At 49.0% G+C, this 10,131-nt stretch overlaps 3 protein-coding genes across 3 annotated transcripts; all 3 read left to right on the forward strand.

The window, feature by feature from the left end:
* Window positions 1-448: 448 nt before the first annotated feature.
* On the forward strand, window positions 449-2,677 carry LOC144640386 (uncharacterized). The gene has a single exon (XM_078499553.1). The coding sequence runs from the start codon at window positions 449-451 to the stop codon at window positions 2,675-2,677; it is 2,229 nt and encodes a 742-aa protein (XP_078355679.1).
* Window positions 2,678-6,638: 3,961 nt separating this feature from the next.
* Window positions 6,639-8,042, forward strand: LOC144640387 (uncharacterized). Its single transcript, XM_078499554.1, has 2 exons — window positions 6,639-6,960; window positions 7,066-8,042. Exons 1-2 carry the CDS (start codon window positions 6,639-6,641, stop codon window positions 8,040-8,042), a joined length of 1,299 nt encoding a protein of 432 aa, XP_078355680.1.
* Window positions 8,043-8,745: 703 nt separating this feature from the next.
* LOC144640388 (uncharacterized) lies at window positions 8,746-9,411 on the forward strand. Its single transcript, XM_078499555.1, has one exon. The coding sequence runs from the start codon at window positions 8,746-8,748 to the stop codon at window positions 9,409-9,411; it is 666 nt and encodes a 221-aa protein (XP_078355681.1).
* The last annotated feature ends 720 nt before the right edge of the window (window positions 9,412-10,131 follow it).

Here is a 10,131-nt window from a genome sequence, read left to right on the forward strand (position 1 = left end):
GAAATACGAAGACCTGCAAACCCATCAATGCTATATTCAAAACCCAGAGAAGGTGGCTGAAGAACGAAGAAATCGGAAGAGACAAAGCGACGGATCGGTCGTACCCCCTCCAGAACGCGACCCACCCCTCTTCGTGAGCTGGGATGCCGAAGCCAGGCAAGAGGAGGGAGAGCATGTGGCAAATCTCATTTGCGCCATGGTCGGTGACAGAGAATTTTCCTTTGAAGGGGAGGACTGTGTGGTGCATTTCCTGGATTGGCTTCGCTTATTGGCTTAAGAAAATGACGTCATTGCCATCGCGCATAATTTTCAAGGGTACGACGCCTACTTCATCTTGAACGAATTGTACCGTCAAGCGGTGTGTCCCGAGCAAGTCGTCAATGGAGCCAAAATCCTGTCCATGAGTATTCCGGGCATTACGTTTAAGGATTCTATGTGTTTCATGCAAATGCCCCTGTCTTCCTTTCCAAAAGCGTTTGGTCTGACGGAGCAAAAGAAAGGGTTCTTCCCTCATTTTTTTAACACCCGGGAAAACCAGACGTACGTGGGACGTCTACCCGCTCGTGACTACTACGATCCGGAGGGGATGTCGAAACAGAGAAGAGACGAATTTGAGGTCTGGTGCGCCGAACAACTGAGCGAAGACAACCCGTTTGATTTTCAGCAAGAGCTCCTCGCCTACTGTCGGTCCGATGTCAAATTGTTGCATGAGGGGTGTCGCATCTTCCGGGAAGAATTCGAAGAAGTGGCAGGCTTTGACCCGATGGAAAAATGTTTGACCATTGCGTCGGCGTGTTCGCGGTATTACAACACCCAGTGTCTCAAAGAGCATACCTTGGCGTCGGAGCCTCTCCGGGGTTGGCATGGAAAAGGAAAACCTCATTCTCAAGTCTCCCTCGAATGGCTCCATTACTTGGACAGTCGATCGACTTCCAGTCGCATACAATATGCCAGAAACGGGGGAGAATGTCAGCTCTTTCTTCGGGGGCACCGGGTCCACGTGGACGGAAAAGACGAGGACGACAACGTCTACGAATTTTATGGATGTTTCTTTCACGGCTGCTCTGATTGTTTTCCCAACAGGGATCAAAAGTATAGCCTACTGAACAATCGCAGCATGCGGGAGGTGTACGAGGAAACGCGATGTCGTGCCGCGACCATCCGAGCCGCCGGATATAACATTATTGAAATGTGGGAATGTACATGGCAGAAGATGAAAAAAGAAGATGAGCGTGTCAAAGCGTTTGTCGACACCTTGGAGCTGCTCCCTCCCTTGGAACCTAGAGACGCTTTCTTTGGAGGTCGAACCAATGCCATTCGACTGTACCACCAGGCCCGTGAGGATGAAGAGATTCATTACGTGGATTTTACGTCCTTGTACCCTTGGGTCAACAAGAATTGCACGTATCCTGAAGGGCATCCTGAAGTGATCTTGGAACCGGGACACACGGACCTCAGTCAGTACTTTGGTTTAGTCAAATGTACCGTCAACCCCCCGTACGGCTTGTACAGCCCTGTCCTCCCGTACCGTCATGGCAACAAGCTGACCTTTCCCCTCTGCCGCACATGTGTCGAAACGGAACAACCCAAACCCTTGACCGAGCGGTCCATGAGCTGCGCTCACACCCGAGAACAACGTCGATTGACTGGGACTTGGTGTACCCCCGAATTGGAAGAAGCCGTCCGTCAAGGTTATACGATTGAACACGTCCACGAGGTGTGGCATTTTCAGCGCCGATCCAACGAGTTGTTTAAGGCGTACGTGGATACGTTTCTGCAGTTGAAACAGGAAGCCAGCGGGTGGCCTGACTGGGTGGGTGACGATGCGGAGAAACGGCAGCAGTACCTCGATGATTACGAGCGGAAAGAAGGCATACGACTCGACCCTGACAAAATTGAAAAGAATCCTGGTAAAAGGTCCCTTGCCAAGATGATGCTGAATAGTTTCTGGGGCAAGTATGGTCAGCAGGGAAACAAGTCTCAGGTGGAAGCCTTTACCTCTCCTGCAGCCTTTTACAATCTGTTGCGCGACGAAAGCGTCACCATCAGCGACATACGCGTCGTGAATCCCGACATGTTGGAAGTGGTCCATAAGCATCGAGACGAGTGTGAACAGGTTCAACCCAGCGTCAACATCTTTGTGGCTTGCTTTACCACGTGTTACGCTCGCTTGAAACTCTACCAAGAAGGACTGGCCCGTCTTCGCCCGCATCAAATTTTATACTTTGATACCGATTCTTTGATTTACAGACGAGGCCCCGCAGACCCTGTCCTTCCTCTCGGAGACTTTTTGGGAGATTTTACCAATGAGCTCGACCCTGGAGATTACATTGTAGAATTTGCCGCGGCAGGCCCTAAAAACTATGGATATAAGACGAGGCAAGGTCAAGTCTGCTGCAAGGTGAGAGGGTTCTCCCTCAATGTCCGCGGATCGACGCAGTTAAATTTTGAGACGTTGAAAGACAATGTTCTGTCTGAAGTCCGAGACCCTCTCGAGAGCGTCGCACGTCACATTCCCGTCTTCAACCCTCACAAGATCACCCGGGACCCCAAAACCAAGACCCTTCACACCGTCACAGAAATCAAGCGGTATCAAGTGGTATTCGACAAGCGCGTCGTCGACCCTGTCATGATGGCCTCGTACCCCTATGGTTATCGGGCGACCGCGTCATTATAAAGTCTCGTACCCTTTTTTAAAACACTTTAATTGATCCTCATGGCTCCGCGAAAACGGTCTCGCCGCAGAAGACAGCGTCGAAAGAAAATGAACGTAGGTAGAAAGAACATGTTCGTGGGCGGAGATTTGTTATTTTGAACTGGTCAGCGGGCATAAAGTATAAAAGAGAACCCGTTCATTCGCTTTTTCTCAGTTGGCGAGTATGGTCAAGTGTCAAGAGCATTGGTTCTGTGATTTCGAAAAAAGCGCTGTACAAGGGACAATAGGGTGGGTACAAGACAGAACTGGCGAGACATGGAGCAACGTACCATTTACACAAATTCTGAGCCGATCAGCGAGATGATAAAGAGTGACATCAAACTCGACACGCTTTGCATAAACCAATTCGAGCTGTCAGACGATCCGATCATTTACGTGTTCGACAACTTTGATGTGAAACATACACGACAACAACAAGGATGTGGCTGGAGTGAAATAAAGAAAAGCGATTGGCTTAACATGAATCCGCACTGGGAAGGAAAAGTCATTTCAGTGTTGGAGGAAGTAGCTCTCGGATACCTGTGGTGCAGACAGTGGAATGAGTTTGTCTACTCCAGAGAGTTAGAGACATTTTACTTTATGACTATAAAAACACCACTATTCCACGCAGGAGTATCGTTATTTATTAACGGTAGCATTTGTTATTTTGACGAAGAAAGCGGTCTTGCCGATTTGATCGGTCCTTTGAGAAAGAGTTTGGAAATGAGTGCAAGTCTGTCTCACATAACAAAACAGCAGGTGTCTTTCGATGAAAACACTTACGAAGGACTGAGTGATGCGTTGGAGGAGGAGGTAAAGAAACAAAGAAACGAGAGTATCTGGTGGCAGGAAATATCTGACAGGTTATTGGATATGGTGCTGTGCACACCCTGTCGATTGGACAAAGACGAAGCGTACATGGGAGAGGATTACAAACTAGCCAGAGCATGGAAGCCCAAGTGTGACAGTTGCAAATTTCGTTTCGATACTGTTTTTAACGCCACAGGTTATCTAGATTGATGTTATAAAAAGGAGATGTGTGTAAATAAAAGTTCATTTGTCATGGATCTGTATGGAAAGTGGGAGTGGTTGAAAAGATTGTGCGAGAAAGCGTATGCCGAATTTGGGAGGGGTATAGATATACCGAAAGATACGAGTGACTCCCCCTTGAGAGTGTTCGAAGCCACTCACATAGAACAAAACTATTTCAGATTGATACCGTTTATATTATGGTTGAGACATTTCAAGGATCCGGATGAGCTGCTTGCCTCTATTTACAAAATTCATCCAGCCACGATTGAAGAGGCAGCTCATAAATTACACGGCACTTATATGAAGGTGCTCAGAGCATCGTCGACATGCCAAAGAAGCTGAAGAAGGATGAGAAGATACTTTTGGACTACCACGATCCCAGTCAACCGGGTAGCTTAGGAGGGATAACAAGATTCGCCAAATCGCACAAGATATCCGAGGACACAGCCAAAAAAGTATTGGAGCGCGACTTGGGTTACACCCTTCACAAACCGCGCAGACGTCGTTTCGCCACGTTACCGGTCTTGGTGTTTAACGTCGACCAACAGTGGGTAGCCGATTTAGTGGAAACGCAACCGTTGTCCAAATACAACAAGGGTCACAGATATCTACTCAACGTGATCGACGTCTTGTCTAAATATGCCTGGGTGGAACCTCTAAAAGACAAGACGGGAAAAACGGTGTCGGACGCCTTCGGCAAGATTTTGAAACGAGCCGATGGACGCAAACCTCAGAACCTACAGACCGACGATGGGAAAGAATTTTACAACAAGACGTTTGCCGCGTTGATGAAACGAGAAGGCATCCACCACTTTTCCACGGCCGGAGATACCAAAGCCAGCATCGTGGAACGCTTCAACCGCACTCTCAAGGAACGCATGTACCGTTACTTTACCGCCAAGAACACGTTGAGTTACCTACCCGTACTCCAGGCGTTGGTGAAAGGTTACAACGGATCCCACCATCGTAGCATCGGCACCAGCCCCGAGAAAGTGACTGCGAGTAACGAGAGAAAAGTCTGGGAACGTCTGTACGCGAAGAGATTGTCGTCAGGAAAAAGAGAAAGAAAACCCACGCTCAAAGTGGGAGAACGCGTGAGATTGAACAAGAAATTTCGCACGTTCGAGAAAGGGTATTTACCCGGATGGACCGAAGAGGTGTTTGTGATACGAGAGGTGCGTCCGGGACCACCCGTCACGACTTACAAGATCCAAGAGCTGGACGACTCCCCCGTTCGCGGCACGTTTTACAAGGAAGATCTACAAAAAGTCGCCGTGTCCGACCACGATGTCTTCAGGGTGGACAAGATCGTCAAACGAAAAGGAAATAAAGTCTTGGTGCACTGGAAAGGCTGGCCAGACAAGTACGACAGCTGGATCGAGAAGACGGCTCTAAAAAAATCATGAGCCACGAGGAAGGATTTTACGTGACGTTACCCAGTCACAGCAGCGGAACCGAGTTTCCCGACAACAGAGCCAATCAATTCAAGATCCGATTACCATACCCGTTACGATTTCAAGGCACCGGATGGAAAGTAGGATTGAGCAGCATTTCCCTACCGGACGCGAAACTGGGTCTTCCGAACTTGACACTCGACGACAAACCGCTTTTTCGATTGGCGTGGAATTACCTTAAGGGAGAAGGAGAGAAACGTATTTTGTATCTCGGTACTGCCCACTACGAACCTAGAGACGTGCGCCAAATATTCAACAAGGTGGACAGAGTGGGTTTCATGAAAACGATGGTGACGTTTGTCGAACAACGCCGAATCTACAACAAAGGTGGGCCCCATTACGGATGGTCCTATGCCACAGAGGATGGCAAACACATGTACATCAAGTTCAAGTGGGACGGGGACGAACTGGTCACCGATAATGAAAACATAGACAAGAGCGTGGGCCTGATACCGTACTTCGATATCAATCAACACTTTGCACAACAGATGGGATGGTTTAAAGTGAGAGAAGATGGTACCCACGATTTAGGACCCAATCTACGACAAGAATTCTTCAGCGACACCGTTCCAGATGTGACAACAGAGACTGAACAACTTTTGGACGATGACGACAAAGCGGCGTTTTGGGGAAAATATGATGACTTCTACAGATTAAGTTATCTCTGCAACTGGCGATTCCTGAATCTGAACGAGGCCTTTCAAAACATCGTGGGTCGCAATTCACGTTCGCTTCTTGTCTACTCCAGCGTCGGGAGCAGTTCCGTGGTGGGAAATCAAGTCACGGATCTATTGCGAGAAGTCAATTATCGACGCAGAGGAGAAGGATCCGTGTACTTCGAACCGCTCCACGTTCAATATATTCCATTGCGTAACCAGGTGGTGGACATTATCGAGACGGCGGTATCAGAGTCGACAACAGGTAAACTGGTGGATTTTGGCGAAGGCAACACGATCGTGACCTTACATTTCAAGCGAACATGAGAGGCGGTGCCCTGACGCGTTTCACACCGGATCCTCCTCCTCAAGACGGGAACGGATTTTTGACCGACATCGTAAAAGAGTCTCTCGGTGGAGCCGTGAGAGGATTTAAGAGTGGGCGCGGCGTCGCGGACCGCATTCGTAAAGCGGGTCAAGGAGTCAAGAGCGGTCCCAAACGAGTCGTGAAACGAAAACTGAAGAACGTCATAGAACGAAACGTCAAGAGAAAACTGAACGACATCTTTGGAGAAAAATGAATCCCGTTTACTCGCGATCGTCCAGACTGGTCCGATCCAAACGCGCTCCCGTCAGACAGCGCGGAGAAGGATTCTCACTGGCACTTTTGAACCAGGCGTTGTTGGGACAACGATGAAAAGTACAAAAGGGCGGGTGGATAGGTCCCGACGTCAGAAAGCCTCCTGGCTACGATTGGATACAGACCTTACGGAAGCGTAGTGGAAGAAGGAAGAGAAGACGATGACCGAAACCATCTCGAGCGCCTACCCGCAGTCGAGACGCGAGGCCAATCCTCGATTGGATTTATTCGCCGTACCACCGACAGACGTCAGCGTCTCGTCGTATCGGATGGTCCCCGTTCAGACCTACACCACAGGCATCAATCCGGTGGAGTTTCAGATCGACCCCCAAGAAGATTACATCGATCTCAGCCGTAGCTTCTTCGAGGTAGAATTGCAACTGAAGAAAGACGACGATGGGAACGTGGCAGCTGCCGACAAGCTGTGGCCCGTCAACAATCTAGGCCATTCTCTGTTCAAGCAAATCAGCGTGCGTCTCAACGGTACTCTCATCAGTCCCCAGACGGACACGTACCATTACAGAGCCTTCTTGGAAACGTTGCTGAATTATGACAGACGTGATGGATAAACCATCTTGAAACCTCAAGGATGGTACAATCATATCGATTTCCCAGCCACCTGGACGGACAATAACACGGACACTGCAGCCAACGCTGGAGCTGGACACGCAGAACACCAAGCCTTGTCAGCCAATCACAAGGAGGCTCTCAAGAACTCTAAAGCAGAACAAGCCAATTACACGGGCGGCAAGCGACACGTGTTGCGTTTCAAACCCCACATCGAAGTGTTTCATCTGAGCAAGTTGTTGGTACCCAGAGTGCAGATAGGAATACAAATGTACTTCAATTCTCCCGACGTGTTCTTGAACGGAGTGGCTCTGGCAGGAAAGTTGACGGCCGAGGAAGTCAAAGTTCGAATGTACCTGTGTCAAGTGCGTCTCAACCCCACGACGTACAGGAGACTGATGGAGGAGATGACCACCAAGAGTCAAGTGGTGAGTTACCCGACCGTGAGAAGCGAGATTCGGACCTTCAACATGCAGGGAAATCAACGACGGTACGAATGCACCAACTTGTTCCAAGGAAGAATTCCCAACCGCGTGATCGTGGGTATGGTGCTGTCCACAGCCTTCACCGGGAACGTGGTCAACGATCCCTTCTGTTTTCAGAAGTTTGGAATGAGCAGCATAAAACAACTCGTGGGAGGAGGAGAGTATCCTTACGAGACGCTAGAGTTGGTCCACAACGATGCCACTAAAGATCTCAGAGGGTACCACCGTTTCTTGCAAGCCACCGGATGTCTGTGCAAGCAGCAAGGAAACATGGTGAGAGGTGACGATTGGGGACAAGGAAAGAATTGCACGTTGTTCGTGTTCGACAACGTGGCCAACGGATGCGTGGACAGTTACAGGATGAACCCCAAGCAAGCAGGAAATCTACTAATAGAGCTGAACTTTGGAGCCAACCCAGCTGTGAACTTGACCATCATCGTGTACGGAGAGTTTGAGAATCTCTTGGAGATAGACAAGAACAAAGCCGTGTTGTACGACGTGTACCAGCGTTAGTGATGGAGAAAGTGACTTTGAATAACGTGCAGTTGGATCAGTTGGCCAGAAATCACCCTTCGTTGAAACCTTACTTTTACGGGACGGTGGCCTGCGATCGATTACCTCGTAAACCGCTCAAGACGGAAGCCCGCGGGTACATCGTCAACACCGATCCTCACTACATGCGCGGTCGGCATTGGATCGCTCTGTGGACGAATGGAAACGTGTGCGAAGTGTTGGACAGTTACGCCTTACCCCTAGAAGTGTACCAGACGGCGCAACCGTTGCAAGATTGGTTGGACGATCATTGGAAGTACGTGGTGCGCAACGGACAGAGTCTACAATCGTTGTACAGCCAGAGCTGCGGCGATTACGCGCTGATGTATCTCATCGATAGGGCCGAAGGACGTAGCATGAGTCAATTCGAAGCGAGATTCAAGAAACACGATTACGTGTACAATGATCATAAAGTTGGGCAAATGTTGAAGACATTGATCTCGAAGGAAAGTTCGTGGGACAAAGTATGTAAGATGGAATACCATCAGGATTGTGAACCGTCTCTCTGCGGTGTAAGACACTTGTTGTTGTGAGATGACAAATAAAAACGTTGAAATGAATAAGGTGTGTGTCGACTGTCGCTCGGGAGTTCGGGGTTCGTTGCAGACGTTTTTCTGCAACATGCTTATATCATTGCTCGTTTTTTGACGAATGTCATTTCGCCATGGAGTGCGGTAATGCATTCAGCTTTCGGATGCCCTCTAGCATTTTGATCGTGGGTCCCTCTAGCTGCGGAAAGACTTGTTTTACCGAGTCGTTACTTTTGGATCACTCAGAAGAGTTGTTTAGTACACCCCCTGAGAGCATTCATTATTGTTTTGGGGCTTGGCAAGACGGTTTCGCGAACATGAAAAAGCGAGGTCTGAAATTTCACGAAGGGATTCCCGAAGAAGTCGATTTGACCAAATGGTTTCCCCGTGGAGGGGTGATGGTATTGGACGATCTGATGGAAGAAGGAGGAAAGGACAAGAGAGTATTGGATCTGTTCACCAAACTTTCCCACCACCGGAACATCACCGTCTTGTACTTGTGTCAAGACATGTTTCCGCCGGGAAAATACGCCAAGAGCATTTCTCGAAATGCGCATTACATCGTGGCTTTCAAGAACCCTCGCGATCAATTGGGCATGAGGAATTTACTGTTACAAGCGTTTCCCTCTCGATGGCAAGACGTGATGGACGTATACTCCAAGACGACGGAAAGACCCTTTGGTTACATGGTATTGGATCTACACCCTGCCAGTGGCGACGACAGACGGATTTTCAGCCACCTTTTAAAAGACGAGGGATGCATGAGATGTTACAGATTCGTTCCAGATGTTCGTACGTAACGATCGCGTGTGGCTCGCGTTCTTGGACCTGTGCGGTCGTCATTTCGAGCGTATGAGAGAAGAGGACATGGACTACGAGGCCATGCGAACCGTGCTAGATTTGGCCGAAAAGCGCCAGATGTGGAAATTCGTGAGAGAATATAACGAGACTTACTTCAGCGAATTGATCCAGACACTAGAAGAGAGAGCTAGAAAAACATGTCAAGACATTCGCCAGCAGGAGTAGGAACCAGTCCTAGTGCCATTCCGATCATCAACGTCAACCGAGGGGGATTGGAACAGACATTGGATCAAATCGACCCAACAGTCCTAAGACGCTACTTGGATCAATTACCATCTCCTCCAGTGGGTACGGGTTCTTTGAGACCTTCTTCCTCGAGGCCCAACATTCCTGCAGGTCAAGGAACGCTAACGGGTGGTCCACACCGATTGAATCAAGACGACATGCAACGTCAGTTGGAAATGCTGTTAAACGATCAGCGTCAAGTGGCGACTGGGCGTCGCATCGCAGGCATCACGACGACAAACACCATCACTACGACCTATAAAGATGGAGGACGTCCGACCGTTCGTCGTACATCGACGAGAGTGAGCCATTAAAGATGTCCCTACTAAACGGTTCGAAGACGAACTTGGATCCAGACCTGTTACATAGATTGGACGGATTGTATACCTTTTACCACAAAAAGTGGTGGTGTCATCGTCAAATGTTTTACCATT

Source organism: Oculina patagonica, unplaced genomic scaffold (assembly GCF_052425735.1).
Source record: "Oculina patagonica isolate OP01 unplaced genomic scaffold, crgOcupat unplaced29, whole genome shotgun sequence".
NCBI classification, from domain to species: Eukaryota; Metazoa; Cnidaria; class Anthozoa; order Scleractinia; family Oculinidae; genus Oculina; species Oculina patagonica.